Genomic DNA, 20,675 nt, shown 5'->3' with positions numbered 1-20,675 from the left:
TTTTTGATAAATGAAAAATCAAAAGTTAGTCACAGTGTATAAAAAAGTAAACACGTTAAATTTTCATAAAAAATGTCTTCGATGCTCTTATAAAAGTAAGAAATTTCTTATAAATAGAGAAGTCTTTTTCACATTGATAAGCAAAATTTTTGATTGAGAGTGTTTTCATTCAACATTCAAAGAAAAGTGTTTGGGTTGCAATTTAGAAAAAAATTTGGAAATCATTCGTAGAATTTTTTTTAAAATCTATAAAGTGGCATCTAAAAAAAAACACAAAGCGCAAGCTGTAAAATCACAGTTTAAAAATGAACCTTTATAACGTTAACACAAAATTGAAAGCCCTTGTTTACATGGTGGCTATTATCTTTTATATATTAATTTCCTGATATTTCAAGATTCAAGTATAAAACATTGATTGAAAAGCGTTTTCTATTCTCTTCTATATTCTTTATTTACTCTTCCTCCAGCGAAATTAATTGTCTCCAATTTCAAAATTGACTGATTCTGATTTATACTTATCGAGAAACTAAAAATTCTTTCAATTTTTCAATGCTTTTTTCTATGGTCACTTTATCGCGAACTAGTCACTCTTATTTCATTGAAAACAAGCGAAACCCAAAAATTTACAGCTTACACTTAGACGTATTCATTATGTGCCGCTTAGAAAAATATTTTCTATTCTCTATTTTACAAACATTCATTTTGGAAGCTCATATTTGTATGCATAAAACACGAACAGAAATAAATTTAGGAACAATAATAAAATTCTTACCTCTTCATTTGATTCTAAAAGTTCTTTAACCTGAGTACATATCACTGGAAGAAAAACTGCACGGCATTCAGGATATAAAAATAATTTACTATGAATTATATCGTTAACCGTCATCATTTTTTGTTTCACAAGGCGATTTGAAGGCACTTTCTTTAATAAATCAGTTAAAATTACACTGAAAGAAAAGTTTAGAATTTAGTTTTTTTTGATAACATTTTTGTAAATTTTTTTTCCGTAAGAGACTTTAATTTAACTACTTACCTAAGTTTGATGGGATCAAAAACAAGAATAATATCAGATATAGTGGATGGTAAAAATTTTAAACATGCTCCTTGTACCAGCAACGTAGAATCTGTTGCATATGACATTAAATTTGTTAAGCTTTGTAACAGTTGTATAAAATTTGTTTCAAATGAATCTTTCTCCTTCAATCCATACAATTCATTGAATAAGATTTTTGAACGTACAATAAATCGTATAATATATTGTAATGATTTCATTGCTTTTAAAAGTAACGTATCTGACGAATCTGTTGAATTTGCTGCTGTATCCACGTAATATTTTAGAACAGCTATCAATTTACTGCAGAAAAAAACCATGATATTAATCATTTCATCGGAAAATATATTTGTAAGTAGGTAAGGTCAATAAGTTCACTCGAGTTAAATATAATAAACAGCTCAGTAAAATTGAGAGAAAACAAGTGAAAACAAAAAAAATTTTCTAGAATATTTTTTCGTTCTAGAGAATACTTCACAAGACCTACTACTTGAAGCTACCTGTAAATTTTCAAATCTCTATCTTTTATAGTTTTGGAGAAAATGGACACCAAAATTTTTTCCAAATTTGCGCCGTCGCGGGATAAACAGTGATGTTTACAAAAAAATGTTTCAAACAAAAGTTGTTAATTTTTTTATAAGGAACATTTTTTACATTTAAGCTTTTATTTTATCTATAACGGTTTACAAGATGGGTCCTACGGATCCAAGACCCAATTGGCATATATTGCTCATTTACGAACTTAGCTTCACTTTTTAGGTCCTGAGCACACTGTAAAACTTTCACTGTAATAATATTCATCAAAAACAATTTAAGAAAAGTTTAATTTTAAAAACTTGACAGTTTTAATAAAAAAGTAACATTTAGAACAGAATCACCCATATTTTTAAAAAAATGAATAGAATATTAACTTACTCATAAGCTAACGTTGCACTAAAACTTTCTTGAATATAAAGATCCAATACAGGCTGAAAATGTTGATATTTTCGATCGCTCACTAATCCAATAATGAATAACAAACTTTGGAAGACCATATTATCAAATAATTCAGAATCATTATTTTGCATTAAAATATTAAAGAGAGCATCTAGCACATCCTGTAAAAATTTTACAACTTCTTCACCGTCCACATGCATTAGTTTTGTTAATGATTCTTTTAGAGTATGTTCATGCGATGTCCAATTTAGCAAACCTAATAGATCCACTAAAAAAATACAAAAAGTCAATAACAAATGTTTTTATTTTCTAAATAAATTAAAATTATGTTAATATATTTCAAAAACAAATAAATTTTAAAATTTAGTTCAAATAAATTTAGTTTAAATTGTAGAGCAATCCTCATCTCCACGAAATGATAAGGAACTATTTAACTTACTCCTTATGCATTTTCAACTTACCATTTTGTGTAAGTTTAGTAGAACAAACATTAGTCGAAATAACAAAATTATCCTTTGCACTTAAACTTAATCCCAAACATGATGGTTTTGGATTTTCATTAGTTAATTCGGATCGCTTCGATGGTAATTTTAGATATTCCAAGTCAGTTTCATCAAATTTCTTGTTATCAATTTTATAAACTAATAATTCATGCATGGTGTCATGTAAGGTGGTACCATTTTCTTGCATTAAACGTACATAAGACATAGCAAATGGTTTTTCACTTTTATCTTTCGCTTCATTCGATGAACGATGTTTGTATGTAAATTTTAAATGGCTGGCTTTAAATTCATCAATTGGTACAGCAACTTTAAATATTTCATACCACTTTGGTCTATCTTCATGGTAATAAATCACCGAATGATATTCATTGAGCGGAGCTGTTCCACCACCCATTGTTATTACACCCTATAAAATGTTTTACAAATTGTCTATTTTATGCTTTTAGAGTATGTGATAATAAAAAAGTAATCTAAAACTTTCAGGAGAGAACATTTCATTTCTTTCTGATGACTGTGTGAAGAAAAACATGATTTGGCTAAAACATTTTGTTTGCTATAAAAATTATGTTGTTCAATTCAATTCAATTCGACAATGTGATTTCAGGAGAGCATGCATTTCCGAAGTTTTTTAAGCCTGCTAAACGCAGTGGAATATTTCGGGAAAATGCATTTTGCAAACGGTCAAGATTATTATCGCACAACCATTCATGAGTTATACGCCATTGCAGCAATTATAAATACAAAACCGAATGCAAAGCAGAAAGCGTAATGAATACTATAGACATATCAACAACCGTATTCACCAAATTTGACCTCGCCTGACTTTTTTCCGAAACTAATTAAGCGTCAAGATTTTCTATCATAAAGTTTCTTTCAATAAGATGAGGAATAAACAAAATAGAAATAAAATCTAAATTTAATTTAATTTCAATTCAACTCAAATTCAGCACATTTAACATGAAATTTTCCTCACTTAAAAATTTCACATTAATATACAAAATACGTTACTTACAGGTATACTTTGACCTTTTTCGTTGCAGACTTTAACCGTTACTTCAACATTTTTATCAGTACTTTTACTACCCTTGGAAAATTCACCAGATATTAATGTCAAGTACAAATCATTCCTTACATCTCCTGGTAGTATTACTTCGGGAAAACCCATTTTTCGTGCAATTGCAACATTACCAAGTACTAAATGTGGATTTTCTTCTCGAACTTGTTTAATATCACCATGTAATAATTTTACACTAACCCATAAACTTTGACCCTTACTATTTAACTCTTTGTTATTTAAAATTTTCTTAAGTGTACCGTCTAAATTATCTTTATCACAACATCTAAAAGAAAATCAATTGGTTAGTTGAAAAAAATCGAAAGAGTGTTTAAAAAACTTAACTGTAAAAAAGGCACTGAATGATGTTTTTCATCATCACTTTCCAATTTACCACATAAGTACAAGGTCACATCGAAAGCAGCAACACCAAAAGGACGCCGCATACCATCTGTATGACCTTTTTTACTACTTCCCGTTACAGCATTTGCGACAGAACTACGTCTATGGTCAATCTCTTTGGCTTCCATTCCCCCAACTCGTACAACATAACATACTAAATAAACTTTATCACGAAGTAAATCACGGCTTCCTAAGTCCTGAAAAAGTCATTCTTACGTGAATTCTTAAGTCTCCAAAAAGAGAAATACATTTATTCCTTTAAATAGTTCGATACGATATACACGAAGTTCAAAATTTCATCTCATTTCAACATCAAAAAAGGAAAATTGTTTTCATAAAACATAGAAAACATAAATTATTTTTTTAAAGAAACAGATTTTACACATAAAATAAGCTGTTAAAACCTTCGACCTTCTTAGATTAGTATTTGATACATTAGTTAGCGTATTTATACACAAACTTTTCGCCAAACGATACGTTTAAGATGGCATGTTCCGCGTTGTTATAAATACGTATAAATATTTTTAACGGGTTGCAATAAATTCCCACAAACTTTAATACTTACTGTAAAAAGCACACGCAAATTGTGTAATTGATTGATATCACTAGCAAGTCCTTCTTTCGACCATTTTACCACATAATTTTCTGTAATTGCACGATTTTCCTTTGCATCATACAAAGTCATTAAAAGTTCAGCGTCTTCAGTCATTTTACAAACAAAATTACGTACAGAAACAAAAAATATATGCGAAAAATATATCACAGATTTTGTAAGTTTTTTCTTAGGGCCAGACTGTAAAATTGTTCAAAAACAATATTAAAATCACTTTGATGAATAATGAAGGTTGGAGTGATCCAAAAGTAATTATTATTTACTCAATCCTAAAATTAGGCTCATTTGTAAATTTTTATAAAGATTGCGACTATCACAGACAGGCAATAAATTCCCTTTCTTCGTCCTAATTAGTTGCCTAACTGGAGGAAATAGAGTTTAGATAATTTGTATATTTTGGATTTTTAAAAAAAAAAAGTTTTCAAATAAATGTTTTTCACGGAACCTTATTCGATGAAACTCACCGAATTAATTCCCTTTTTAATTTATTTCATAATGCTATTTTCTTTTTTCTTGGTAAATTTCATTTCTACAAGCTGTGCATAGTTTACTCTCGGGAACAGATTGCTTTCTAGCTCTTAATTTTTGTTAATTTTAAAATTGATAATAATCACTTTTAGATCAATTCTCTGTCTAATAAAATTTTAAAGAGTGCTTACGGTTGCTTTTCGTATTCGTTCGGTGGCAACTTTATGTTGATAATATAATTGTATAGTGCTAGTTTCATTTGGATTCAATATATTTCCCTGATCATCCCTAACGACCATATCTAAACTTAATAATTTATTGCCGGTATCTATTCTAGATGTGACTAGCTGTTTAATTTCCTTCAATTCGTCCACTGGTAATGTACCCGATAATATTTTACTTCTATGACTAATCAATTCGTATATTTGTTTTTGAATTTGTTCAAAATGGATGCTATTTGTCTAAAAACAGAAAAAAAATTTTTAATTTGATGAATAGATATTTTGAATTACAGGATTACAATTAAGGTCTGGTCGTGATTTGGAATGGTCACTTTTATTTTCAATATAAACTGCTTTGATCCACATAGTTTTCTGGATATTAGACACAGATACAAAAAATGTAACTGTTTTGATGGATAATGGAAAAAATTTGGCGCACCAACCACAGCTTCTTATCTTATAGCACTCTGATTTTAGTCTCTTTAGTTTGAAAGAGTTTGAATATCAAACATTTTTAACGTATTTGGTTGATAAGCTATCAATTATTAAGAAATTCCTTTATATAGAAATCAATTAGAGACTAATCAGAAAAAGAAGATTGTCAGAAGTATCCCCCCATCAATTTTTGGAGTATATTATTATCATAAACGAAAAATTTGATCCAAAATCAGTATGTTTTGACAAAAAAAAAAAAATTCCAAATGGAATATTTAAAAAAAAATATATTTTTTCAAGTTTTATTTTTACGAAGTTCGGTTATTGGATTATGGGTCATTTGCATAAAGATATTAAATTGATTATAATCATAAGTGGCAACACCAAATTTTAGTCAATTGTCTGTTCCCAGATTCTTTGTCTGTTCCCAGATTCCTTTTCACATAAATTATGACAAAAATAGAAATCTTTAATTTCCAATAATGAATGGATTAGACAAGAAATTAGGGAACAAAGATAAACGTACACAATGACATAAGAATTACATTGGCCTATTAAAAAAGTTTTTTAGATGTTTATAAATAGCTAACCAAAAAACCGTAACGTTAACTGTAAATTGAAGTTTATAGCCATAGTGGATTTTGGGGACTGGTCGATCTGAACTTTTTGGATTTTCCACTTGGAAAAACTTTTCTACAAAATATGCATATTATAGATGCATACAAAATATGCATATTATAGATGCATACAAAATATGCATATTATAGAGACAAATGCAACAGAATTTTTTTTTTTCGAGTTAAGGGTTAAGGCGAAAATATGATTTTAAAATTTGTAGATTTTCATTTCATAATAATATATAATTTCCAGCAAAATTGATTTTGTGGTTAATTAAAATATGCGTAAGCAACTCTACGAAATTTAATTTTAAAAATTTTCTCAGTTTCAAGAACAAAGGAAATAATTTTATAAATATTTTGCAACAAATCACATAAAACTAAAATAACCCATAATATTTCTCATACTTTTATGACATTAATTATGTTTACATCGGATTTCCGGTTATGTATTATTAAATAATGATAAAAAAAATATATGCAAACGCAAAGACAGTAGTTGAGTTTATCAATCTCTTTTTATCATTCCAAATAAATAGATAGTAAAATTATTCTAGTAAATTATTATTTTAAAGTAAATTTTTTATAAATTGAAGAACTTTTCTATTAAGTTTATTAATTATATTCAAAGTAACTAATGTAATTTTAACGATTTAGCTTATTAGAATTTAATTATTATATATTAGAAGTTCGACATTATTTTGAATATGATTAAGAAATTATCTATTTTGATAGTTTTTTTGTTGCGTTTGAAGGTGCTTCCGTTCCTTTAGGTTAAAGAATTTGGGATAACTCTACATTGACGAAGAAGTATAATCATCTATTGTTAATTCATCAAGACGGGAAGATTTAGATTAGTTTAGTGCGAGTAAATAACGAACAAATTTTTTTATAGTTTCAAATTCCAGCTTGGAAGATATTGAAATAGGAATAGATGACTTAGTAAACCTAAGTATTTTCAATATTATTGTGATTCGATTGAAGGCATTCATGTGTTTTAAAAAGACAAGAGATTATGAATAGTTTCAAAGATAGTATCGCTAAAATTAAGAGTGTAGAAAATTCACTCACGCAAAAAAGTTAAAGCTTAGAATTGCTCAGAATTGAAACTGTTTAGAATAGCGAGGCAAAATAGATTTATCTCTGTTCTCCAATACTATTAAGTCTTAAACTATAATGTGAGATTTTTCACTGCGGTTAGAGATTGGTCCATCAGTGACCATCGCCAATAAACTACCAATATATAATGTAGCACAATTTCCGTCTAAATCAAAAGGATGTTCGAATTTTTTTAAATAAAAAAATGCTAATTAATAAAACCACCTGCATTCAATGATAAATTCAAAGAAGAAAGGAATAATATGAAATTGATATCACAAAAAATGAAACAAAGGCGAACATTACTTAATAACATAAAAATGAAAACATGCATTAAAATTTATTATCTTTATAACAAATACGACTAAAAAAGTGATTTCTATCAATTATTAGGATGACATAACTAACGTATGAATGAAAATGAATGGATGAGTCAATAATTAATTATTATTATAGGTGAGTACACACTCGCACTTTTTGCTTATTCACTTAATACGACACATTAGCCCTATCGGTCTCCAATATCTGATCTGTATTTGTGAATATATCGCGTCAGAATACATTTGTTTGTTTTTGTTTTGTTTTGTTTTTTGTTTTTTTTTTCATTAAAAACAATAAAAGTATTGTTTTCACCCGAAAATTCGATGTCCTGTCCTCAGAATTCAAAATACAATATGGAACCATTGATCTGGATGGATGGATGGATTTTGTTAGTTTATAATCCCAAACGCAAAAACTCGACCCCAAAATTAACGAAGCAAAAATTGTTATCAAAATTTACGGTGTAACAAAGTTAAAAGGAAAATTACAGTCTTTTTGAAGTAGAAAATTGAAGTTGTTTTTCACAAGCAAGTTAAGTAACTGGGTGCTTAATCGACTTCAAATACATTTAGGAAAACCGAAACAGTTTTGGGAAAATAAGAGTTTACTATTACGCTTCATAAATACGATTTTACGTAGTCTTTCTGTTTTTTACCTTTGACCTAATCTAGCCACTGAAAAAATCCTAAATTTTTCATAAATTACTATTTAACTCAGATACTTATTTTCCCGAAGCTGTTTTGGTTTTTCTAAACTTTAAATCTTGGCCTTGCCTTGCTTGCGAATTGTTACATCGTTATTCCGTCATATTTTTATGAAAATTACCATAATAATTCATTGCACTGCATGGAAACCGTTTAAGTATACAATTATTTTGAGATAAAACACGACTTATCTTTCAAAGAAATATACAAATTTTTAATTGTGATAAGTTTTCGCGAAGTTGCGATTATTTGAAATTGACTGTAATTTTGACAAGCAATGTTATTTGCATATGTAAAAATAAGCATTCGAATTATTAGATTATACCGAAAATGCAAAAGAAGTAACTACTTAACCTGTAAACTATTCGATTTTTTCGGAATTTAGAAATCAGCATCCAAAGTCTAACAGACTAAAAGTTTGTTGTAGTACGCTACAAGCCCAAATATGGGCAATGAAAGAAGCAATCGAATCAATGAATGAATCTGACAACTCAGTAAGAAATATGAAATCTACTTCATCTAAAGTATTTTACCTTTTTTTAATAGATGCTCATCAGATTTTTAAACTAAAAAATAAACTAAAATTCGTGAGCAAACTAGCTTCTAATTTAGTCATTTTAATTTTCTCAGTTTCAAACCACCTCAAAAAACAGTTTTATCCCCCGTTTGACAGACTTTCTATGGAATCTTAAAGTGGGTAGATACTTTAAGAATAGATGTTTTCGTTTTTTTGTTTTCTGGTATTTTCAATTCGATGATGGCTTTATTCGACTCGCCATGCAAAAAAATCATACAGATTATACTCCACACATTATTTTTCAAGAAATAAATTTTTATCTTTCCATTTGTGATCCCCCCCCCCCCCCAAAATGTGTGTCGTTAAGAACTCATCGGATTCTTAAAGCGCACTATGAATAGAATGAATAGGAGCTGCCAAAATTTCTGAATAAACGAATTTTTATGTTTTTAAATCAACTTTTACCTCTACTGTAAGACAATTTAAGGAAACATTAAAGAGGCGGCTTAAAAGATGATCAAATGACCTTTAAAGATAAAGACTAAACAAGGGATTCTGGGTTAATTTTGCCTAGTTATATTTATGATCTGCTTGATTGACAAATGTACGCGAAGAGAACTCAAGTGTGTCTTTACCTTTATACCGACAACTGATTATGTGTGTGATGTACATAGATATGCTCTGGGAAAGTAATCATATAGTTTGTAATCGGCCTTGCAATGTGAATTAAATAAGGCTACATACATATATAACACATAATAATTATTATATTGTTTATAGAATTTATTTTTTTAATTATCACATAATATTTATAAGTTAAGATTGGATTTAAATGTGAATTTGAAAGTAGGTTAAATTGAATAGTCCGAGTTCAATACATTTTACCACCAATTTTGATGTATATCTAAGGAAAAACCGGCTAGATAAATAATATTAAGATTTAATTTTGTTCATTATGTAATTTGTGGATCATATCTGTAATGAATTACCTATACACAATAAAAAGAAAGTAAATTATCACTAGGTATATATTAATTCTTTAGCCTGTTTTTAGCCACGGATGCCGCACAGCGGAATTCGGAACGGGTCTAACTAGTATCTTTTAATTCAGTATCGGACAAAACGATTTTTGTATTTGATACTCAATTGTCATATAAGGCGCCCTAAAAACAAACGATCTACTTACAAGCATTTTCGTAGGTTAAAGGTTGTTACTCTAGATTTCTAGAATCTCATACTAATGGGCTTCCAAACTATAAGCTTCATGGTAAAATGCAAAAAACATCAATTTTTCAAATCATATGCTACCTAGGGTACTGTTTTATAAAATCCAATCTCTAGTAATTTAAACATATTATGTTAAATTTATACATATTGATAAGTCATCTCATTTTTCAAAACAATGAAAGTAAAAAGCCTTATTATTTAATAAATAAATAAACAATAATTTTCTTACAAGATATAAATGTTTCCAATGTGAACCCCATTCACGTAATACTGCTGTAATTTCTTGTACAATTTGTTGTTGTTTGATTTGTATAATTTCAATATTACCAACTTTTTCCACTGTACATTCAATTAAATGAATATATGATTTTGGGAAAATACCTTTTTCCTTAAGGTTTTTCGATGTATAACCATAATACCAATCTCCATTTTCTTTTAAAATACTAACAGTTTCTCCAACAGTTAATTGTAAACGATGTGGTCCATCATCAGTGAAATAATTATGAATTGCTGAAAAAATTAAATTAATATTAATTAATTTGAAAATCTGCACTAATATTACAAATGTGAAAGTTTGTGTTGTTTGTTGGTATATTTGTTTATTTGTACTTTTTTATCATCAAAATGAAACAAGGTCTCAATGAGGTTTTTGATACAAAAGTAATTGGAAAGTCGGAATGTAGCATTAGCTATTTTTTATGCTGAGAAAATCCAAATATCTTGAAAATATTTGCGGCAAACACCGTTGGATATTTAATTTCATACATTAGATACCTTTATATTTTATGGATGCTATGTTCGGGGTGGGGGGGGTAGATGATTTTAAAGGCTATGATAGACTGCATGGAGAGAGGGAGGGATTACAAAGAAAATGAATAGTGTAGCTATCGTAGGGGCTGGCGGTACAGTGAAACCTGGTCCCCTAAGCTTTGAAAATAAAGAAGCATCCAGGTCCCAAAGTTAGCAACCCTCGAGCCTGCTCACAAGAATTTTTTTTATGATGTTAGATGAACATTAACAATATGAGAACTCCTAATTTAAGACTTTCAACACATGCGCGAAGCGTCTTTGATAAGAAGTGTTTTAAATGTTAGGAGGTGTTTTTTAATGCTCGGTTGTATTTTTGATAGGGGGTGAATTGATCTGCTCGGTCTCAAAACGAGCAAATCTCGATCAGGTGCTATATAATAAACTATGTAATAAAACAACAATTTAATTTTAATGTTAATTGGCAGATTTTACTACCTCTTGTTATAAGTATGGTAAGTATATCATGGTTTCTTGCTTTCTATGGCTTTTCTCAGAGTGGATAGGGCCTAGAATAAAAAATAGTACAGTTCTTTGAGAACGGGCCTGGGTTGTCAATTTTTTTGATTTTCCGAGGGAAAAATGGGTACAAAGAAGAGTAGGGGCTTAAACCTTGACTTTGATTCGTTTTCAATAATATCTCGGACTCGATTTCGATAATTATGAAGAAATAACAAAAGGATTAGATGAAAACTTCCAAATGTATGTGATTGCCACATTTATACATCACATAAAAATGATCATCATCACGCGATTTATCTGTGATATCAATTTAATTAGGCAAAATAACATTTTACCTGTTTTAAATGACAGTTTATAAAATGGATATTTATTGAAATAATAATGAGGAAGTAAATAATAATATATAGAAGGCAGGTGCGGGTGCTGCATCACACAAATATAAATGGTATGGGTGGACCTCAACAATTCAACCTTATCTAATAATAATAATGTAATAGTTCGCATTTATATTAAACATGATATTCCTCTACCTTGTTTGTTACATTAGCTCTAATCAATTTTATTATTATTTAAATAATGCTGTATTTACTATGAAGTTATTTATTTATTTCATTTACATGTAAATGAATCGTATTCAAAATATTTGGGTCACTGCTAATAATGATTCCTTATAGTCTGGTGTTTTAAAATTTGTGTTTTGGAACTATCCAACTCCATGAGTGAAGCATCGATTTCAATGGCGAATAACTCAAAGGAAAAGTAACTTCTCGATAAATTTATTATTTATGTTTTGTTCACTAGCTTGTATACAATTTTAATCGTCAAAGCCTTTCGGTTATATAATTGATGTTTATTTATGATACAATGACGCAAACTCTATAGATAAATAACTTGCTGAATAATCATAATCAGAGAGAATTGGAAAAATTACTCGTATGTTATTTGCCGTCAAATAATGTGTTATTTTTAACTTTACAATACCATGCAACTATTTCTCATACCATATATTGTATACCTAGTGATGAACAATTTGCGTGTACCTAGGGATACAATTTTTTTTAGTGTAGATATATATATCTCTCTTCAACTATCAATACTCTAACTATATACGTTTCTGTTCAACAATAAAATTTATTAACTTTGCGTTATTATATCTCAAGAATGAAAGGGTCTATAATTTGGTCTATAACGATCACAAAAATTTTTTGTTGATATTAGAAACTTTAGTAGTTTATTTTTTGGCATTATTAAAAAAATCAATCTTGTTGATTAATGTTCCAACCTATATAAAAAGCAACACTGGCCTCAGGATTTTTGAAGGTTTTTTACGTCATGTACATTTTTTTACAACTTTGAAGAAGGTGGGGGGAGGCTAGTGATTTCCAGTACCACACGACGAATTGAAAATCATATCGAAATGGAAAAGTGTGGTTCTGGTCTAATCTACAACATATGTCAACGCCAGGTTTTTAACAGTCGAGGACTTGGTATGAGAAATTTAGAATAGAGCCTGGTATGAAAATAAAGGTGATTTCAGATTCTCTAGAATTGCATTTGTAGCTTCTACAATGGAATATTCTAAAATAGTTTGTCCATCGGAGTTAAATGAATTAAAAAATGGACTGATAGTTCGTTATAAATTTTAAATCAAGAGTAGTAGGTACTTAGAGAACTTATTAATGATGAGTTATTAAATAGATAAAATACTGTTATTATATAAATTATTATCATGTTATATTAATTGATAAAATATTTAACATTTTATTGTTTATAACAATATCTAACTTTGTTATTAGTTATACTCGACGAATAAAGAGGAGGTTTCAATTCGAATGTATTTTTTTTGCCTGCGTGTTTCTTATAAAATTACTAGGTTAGGTTAGGTTATATTGGCTGTCCACGAAGGACACACTTAGGCTATAGAGCCCATCGTGATACCATATATGTGTTTTATCACCTTTCCGCTGATAATTTCATTTATTAGTTCCTCAATTTCAGAGGCTGAATGCACCTCTTTCATGCATAAATCATGCACTACACCAGCCCATCACAACTATTAATCAAATTAATTTTTTTTTGCACGGCGGGAATCGAACCCGCAACCATAAGCATACCGCGGACGGAATTGGTTACGCCTTAACCAACTGATCTAATATAAAATTACTAACTTGAACTTAATTAAATTCCTTAATCGGATATACTATTTCAAATTAGAAAAAACATTTTACCCTTAAGATGAATGGGGAGAGAAAATTAAGGAATTAAATTTTTTTGTAAAATTCAAATTTTACTTTGATCATTAAGACGTACGAGGGTCGAAATGGCTAAAACGTACAAAGTATTATTATTAATCTTTTTAAAATAAAAAATAATTTTAAAGTAAATATTGCCATGAATAATAATCTTGTGAGCAATTTCGTTTGAAAGTCGACGCCAGAGTATCAATTTTTAGCTTAGGATATAGTTAGTGTTGACTTCAAAACAACGTTGGAATTGTGTTAACCAGAAATTAGTGTTTAAAATTGTTCATAAGGAAATTATTGATAAGAGTATTATTTTTTATTTTTTTGTGCATTTTTTTGAAGTTAGTTATATTTTTATGTAATCTAACTATTTCAAAATTAAAATCTAATTTCTGGTCATACTAGGGTACATAATATCAAATGCTCTTTTATTTATTTTTTTGAAATAAGTAGAAAAATATGGTAAGAGTGAAAACTTCCGGGTTTGAGATTTCAACGAAATTAGTCATTTTTAGTATTTCTGAATTCATTGTCCAGTTTCAGCATGACGCCTGTACGCACGTTTGAAAATATAACTTTAAAAGCGCATAGCTCAAAAACAAACAGCCATAGAACGTGGATATTTTCGATTTTTTAAACATCTAGTTGTACCTCTCATTTTAAGCAAAATCGGTAAATATTAGCAAAATTTTATCAGTGCGTCTTATCATTCTTCTCTTAGCTCTAGTTTTTCTCTAATATTTGCAAATGTTTTGCTACTCATTTTTTCTTTGGCAATATTAGCTTTTAAAAAATATTTTCTGGTTTTTACACCCAGCTCCAAGTTTCATTTTATATCCTTTTAAGTCAGTTTTGAGATAAATTCTTAGCTCAAAAGGTGATAGTTTGAAGTGAAGCTTATTTTATACCCTGTTTGTGTCAACCCCATTTTACTTTTTATTCATCATATTAAGGAACTTGTTATATTGAGTCTCATTACACCGAATTTTCAGTATATATTTCTAGCTAACCCTACTAATCTCTACCTCGAAGTACCAATTTCTGACTTTTAGAAATATATAAAAATGTAAATAATAAATAAAATATTAATAAATGCAAAAGGTGTACCAATTTTAGCCAATCTAAATAAATAAATTGCTTATAAAACAGAACGAATTCACATTTATAAAAATTAGGTAATTTATTTTACTTCCGGATTTACCTATATAATATCTTCATTAGTTTTGTGAATTATTTTATATACAGTCCCTAGTGGAGGGTATACCCTGCGGTTTATATAATTAATAGCAAAATATATAGCCATGCTTTAACGCACTCAGCTCATGTTCATGTATATTCAAAGAAATGATCCTAATATAACAGGGCTTCTTAAACTATGGGTCGCGACCCCATTTGGGGTCGCGTAGCAAAATTATGGGGTCGCGAGAGGTAAAAATACAATTTAACAGAAAATGTTTTTTAACTTGTAAAATTATTGTTATAAAGATAAAATAAAAATTATCGTAGATAAATATATCATAAAATCTTCTAGTTCGGAAAGATTGTTTGTACCTGCATTTCTATTAAGAGTATTATAATAACTTGAATAACATTTACTATGAATTATGAAATGTTATTGGAATTAATAAAAAATATAAATTTATTTTTGTCAATCTCTAAAAGTCGAAATAATCCCGAGAAATAATTATCAACAAAATTTCTAGGTATTATTGCTGAAGAAACAGCTTTAACACATATTAAATCGCAATATCGTTCAGCGATAAAAAATGTTGAAGAGGTCTTACGTCCAGCAGTTTCAAACATTCCACCAAGATTTGATTTGTTATGCAATAAAAAACAGGCACATCCATCTCATTAAATTTTTAACTTATACTTTAATTTAATACTTACCACGCAACTACTTGAATATATTCGAGAGAATTAAGACGGTCAGAATCCACTTTTATTTTTGAAACTATAATAAATACAATTTTAGAATTTTTTGTGCAATTTTTAATTTTAGATTTTTGTATGTTTCAAAACGAATTCTAAACTTATATTTTCATATGTATATGTACATTGTTACCTAATAAATAAATCATCAAAAAATATTAATTTATTTTTCTTTTATATTTGTATGGGGTCGTCAAAAAACTCGCAATCAAAAATGGGGTCGTGAATTACAAAAGTTTAAGAAGCCCTGTAATATAACATATAAATACAAATGTAAAATATTATGTGTGTACGATGCGCGCGCATAATCAGCAGTCAGTCGATTTCGCTACGAAGCCAGGGTTGCCAGATTGGGCGATTAATCGCGAATTGGGCGATTTTATTTATGGATTTTTTCCTTTTTTTGAGTTTGGGCGACAAGTCGCAAATTAGGCGCTTTTCATTCCTCAGGTGAAACCAAAAAAAATGTATTTAATACATAAAAATTCTGCATGAAAATGTGCTGTACTCTGTATTTTTTAGTGTGAAAAGTAATAAATTTCACTTATTTAAATAAAGATATATATCAAATTCATATTCTTGAGTTTTCCATTGACTCTGAAATTATTATATTATAAAAGAGTATACAAAAATTTATTTTAGTTCGTCTCAGCATTTTTATTTAGAAAAAATCAATTTCTTTTGCGACTTTTGATCACAGATGGGGCGACTTGAATGAAAACTTTCTGGCAACCCTGTACGAAGCAAGCGTAATTACGATTGGGATACTTATATTATTCATACTGATGATGGTAACATTGAAATACAAAAAAAAAATGATATAGAAATTAGGATGAATTTTTGACTTTTATCGTTTAAACAAGAGATAACCTAAAATTTCAGTTTTTACAAAATCATGGTTGGTTGTATGCTTTATAGTTTATACAGCCGTAATTTTTACGTTGATTCGTCTATATATAAGAGGATATTCGGGCAACTGGAAAAATTTTCTAACTGTGTAACTGATATATGTCAGTATTCACAGGATAACATATAATAAAATAAATTAAGAACGTGAAAAACTCACTGACAGGACAGACCGTAGTTTACATAATGGTTCAGAAATAAATCGAAAGGTGGCTCTGATCGTACTAAATGTAAAAGCCAGCAACGAAAGCTAATTGCTTAAAAGAATTAGTTGTTATTAAAAAAAATACACTTAATTGATTGCTTAAATATTTTTCGCCCACTCCTACGTTTACATATGAAACAACACAGGCGCGGATCTAAGGGGGGGGGTGACATGGGTCATGACCCCCCCCCCCAAACAGCCCGCATTTCAAAAAAAAGAGCTGAATCAATATTTTACAAACCGAAAAACAAAAAAAAATCTTTGTTTATTTGGTTTTTTTGTTATTTTATTGAAAAACAAAAATGACAAAAATCCTACGACCCTCATTTCTCGATCTCATACTTACCGATTTCGTTCTCTTATGCACAAACAGACGGCTTTAGTGCAAGTGCTCCTTTTCTCGAAATGTCCCCTACAAACGAAAACATAGACGTACCCACGCCAAAACATTTTTTATTTAAATTAATCCTAAAACTCTATTGAGTATTTAAATAACTAGCTTCGATTATTTATTGTTTAGTTTTAATTTTTATAAATGATACAGAAAACTTTATCTTGAAAAAAATTTGTATGGTAAATCTATGGCTGAAGATATTTTTATTTGATAAAATATGGTTTTCCGGTGTGGTTTATTTGGGATAAATACCATTATTATTTGTAATTTAAGAAATTTAAATAATTTATTTCTCACTTAATATGCGCTAGAAAACCAAATATTTTATGACAAATATATTTTTTTTAATAACTTTTAAACGGCTGTATCGATCAATTCCAAAAACTAATCAGCTCTCAACATCAAAAAACCACGTCGATCACCACCAGTCCGGTCAAAATCGGTTGATTCGTTCGTGAGTTATCGTTGACGAAAGAAAACCCAAAAAAGCGTTTTTTCGGAATAGCCTCAAAATTTTTTGTTCTATAAATTGAAACTTAAAGATTCTTCGTGAAGCTTCAAAAACTGCGTCGAATGTCACCAACCGCGTGAAAATCGGTTTATTCATTCTAGAGTTATCGCGATTTGAAAATTTAAAAAATAGTGTTTAAAATTTAATCAGATTTTAGTCTAAGATCACATCTAATTACAATAAAATGCGAGTGGATATAATATCAGAAAAGATAAAATATTTTACACGTTATGAGTCAATACTTAGCGGGAAGTTACAGGGATGACCTGCAGGGTCAACCGTTTTCCAAATTTCGCTCAACCGAAAAAAATTGGTATTATTGATTCTATGGACGAAAATCAACCAATTCAAAAAATCAAAATTATAAGAGTTTTTGCATCAATTAAATCAACGATGTCAGTGTAATGAATTAAAATAATCAAACTTTTTGTATTCGATTGAAACAGGTAGATTTTAATTTAAGAATAATTTTGATAAAATGACGTGTATTTTAAGATACACTCTTTTGCCAAAACGTCATGACAGCATGATTCTGTTTATTACATAAAATATTTCTTATACCCTGTTATTATTTTATGCGTTACATTTTCGCCTGACGCATACTTTATGGTGAGAATAATTAATTATCTTGATACTTACTCAATAATAATAAAGTTTAAAACAATTGTCGAACGTCAATTATTATTCCCAACTTGTTTTTGAGATAAGAAATCATCAAGTTTTTGCACGTAAATAACTACCCATGAAGGTTATTCAGTCTTTCAAAATTTTCCAATCAGAAATAAATCATTTTAAATCTTCGTTCAAACAGATAGAAAGTTTTGACATCAAAATGAATTTTTATTAGTATACTAATTTTTCATTTGGGCTTTGAACTGGATCCAAAATGTGATTTTCTTCAATAGAAAAACTAACTACAATAGATTGATGTTGAGTAAAAAAACTGATTTTGAAAGGTTTATAAAATCGTTCTTTGCAAAGGCGCAATTTTCAGATTCTAAGTAATTTCGATTGGAAATGTAGTACTAGCCTATGAGAAAATTTTAATACCAAAATAATGCTTTTTGCCAACCAAATTTACCAACCACTTCCAAATTCCCGATTTTCTTAGTTTATCGATAGGTACGCTTATCATATCATATTCATTAACAATAATATAAGATGTGGTTCTTAACAATAAAACAAAGAAATTTATTTAATTGGTAAGAATATACACAATTTTTAAGCTTTTTTATTCAAATTTTAACTTTTAATCGCTGTCTTTTTTCAGCATTTTCAGCTATTTGAAGCCGATTCAATCCAATTTTCAAATAATTATAATAGTAACTAAGCTAAAATCAATTTTAAAATTTAAATACTGTTAAAAAGTAAATTAAATAGGTACGTATTGTTTGAAAAAAACAATCGCCCAAAACTAATTACATCAATCCATTAATATTTATAGATGTTTAACTGTACTTCAACAGTTTAATAAAAAAATTGAATTATTTTTAAAACTAAGTGGCACATTTTATGAAAGTGTCACAATACAGGTATTTAATCCGGTAATTTAAATTAAAAAAACAAAAACCGTATTAAACATAAACAATAGGCGTTTGAAAAAATAATATTTAAAACACAATTTTAAGTAAGCAAAATAGTCAATTGTTTACTTAAAATGCGTTACTAATTACACCATACAGAAAAAATAAACAAAAGAATGTTTAAATAAAAAATAAAACAAATATTTACAATTTTCCAAAAAAAATTCCTGAAATTTGAACGTTATGTAACATGTCAAGAAAAATTATGTAGAATATTAATTGAAATATGTGATTCACAATTAAAAAATGAATCATCTCAGCAGAGTTACTTAGCAGCGTTTAATTGATATCATTATCAGAGATAATTGGGAGGGGCATTTAATTAGGTTATAAATATACTTAAACTTTAATAAATTATCTGTTTTTTAATACATTAAATCCACACTTAAAAAATCTAAAAATATATACTTTTTAAATAGTTTTTCATTGCTTTGTGGGGGAGAAGTTTATTTATTAGTATGTACATTACTCGAATGCAACAAGTGAAGAAAACTTTTGAAAAACTTTGTTGTTTTTTTTTTTTTTGAAAAATTTTTACTTACCAATCCCGTAACGGCTTTTACTATCAACTGAACACCACACAGTCATTATGGAACACAAAATTTTATTTAATAACAAACATAATTTAGTTCAAATAAATATGTAAACATAGAAGTCACTCATGTTTTTATTTTTGTTTAAGTCGTCAATTCTGGTGTGTTTCTTGTTATTTTATGTTTGACGTATAAAATTGTATGATAAACTGTGGATAAAATCATGTAACTGTTACGAGAGCCATCTGTGTACAATTTGACGTAGTGCAAAACGCGTCACACTATCACCAAGCCCCTCGTGTCGTGCCAAGAGATTGTAAATTTTTTGTAATGACTAAAGTATTTCATTCAAATTTTAAGGAGAATATTACAAATTGTTTTTAGTAAAATTAATGAGTCATTTATTTATTCATTAGAAAGATAAATATTTGTCCATTACTTAATTTTTTACTATATTTAATATTAATACGTTTGTCGTTAATGAACTATATTTAAATTTTCTTACAAAAGAGATTTATAGAATTTTTGTAAATGCAAGGAAATTTAATTTTTCATAAAAATATTAAATTGGTCATTAATATTTTTGAAAACTCTACACTTTTTCTTGGGCCCTTCACACAATATTTTAGGTAGCAAACTAGTTTGCAAACATTCGGATTCTGTGGTTATTTGACTTTCTCGAATACCTAAGTAAGTCTCAGAAATTGTTAAAATCATGCATGCATTAGACGAATTAATAAAAACTAGATCAGCGTTACACAGTCAAAAAAAGTCTATCCAAGGCCCCAGTTTTTTAATATTTTTTAATCAACCGTCTGCCTTTTTATCGGTTAGAGATTCTTCCCTTATCAAAACATTTTCAAAGTTCCCGTCCAGGCAAGCGTGCGTATGCATGAGTCCGTACCATTTGCTACTCTTGTATACCGATAATC

The 20,675-nt window shown here is 28.6% G+C and overlaps 1 protein-coding gene across 3 annotated transcripts in view; it reads right to left on the bottom strand.

Annotated features, from left to right (window-relative positions):
* LOC123305683 (dedicator of cytokinesis protein 1) overlaps positions 1-19,833 on the bottom strand; it is a 30,365-nt gene extending 10,532 nt beyond the window's left edge. For all 3 annotated transcript variants that reach the window (XM_044887467.1, XM_044887469.1, XM_044887468.1), the window contains exons 1-10: positions 19,753-19,833; positions 10,397-10,677; positions 5,219-5,488; positions 4,512-4,739; positions 3,890-4,143; positions 3,503-3,830; positions 2,449-2,896; positions 1,967-2,255; positions 1,034-1,354; positions 773-947 (exon numbers count right to left, since the gene is read on the bottom strand). In XM_044887467.1, the coding sequence (XP_044743402.1) occupies positions 773-947; positions 1,034-1,354; positions 1,967-2,255; positions 2,449-2,896; positions 3,503-3,830; positions 3,890-4,143; positions 4,512-4,739; positions 5,219-5,488; positions 10,397-10,677; positions 19,753-19,798 (2,640 nt within the window). In that variant the 5' untranslated portion in view covers positions 19,799-19,833. The remainder of the gene's footprint in view (positions 1-772; positions 948-1,033; positions 1,355-1,966; positions 2,256-2,448; positions 2,897-3,502; positions 3,831-3,889; positions 4,144-4,511; positions 4,740-5,218; positions 5,489-10,396; positions 10,678-19,752) is intronic.
* Positions 19,834-20,675: the final 842 nt, after the last annotated feature.

Source organism: Chrysoperla carnea, chromosome 1 (genome assembly GCF_905475395.1).
Source record: "Chrysoperla carnea chromosome 1, inChrCarn1.1, whole genome shotgun sequence".
In the NCBI taxonomy this organism is placed as follows: domain Eukaryota; kingdom Metazoa; phylum Arthropoda; class Insecta; order Neuroptera; family Chrysopidae; genus Chrysoperla; species Chrysoperla carnea.
This window is presented reverse-complemented; position numbering and strand designations above follow the sequence as displayed.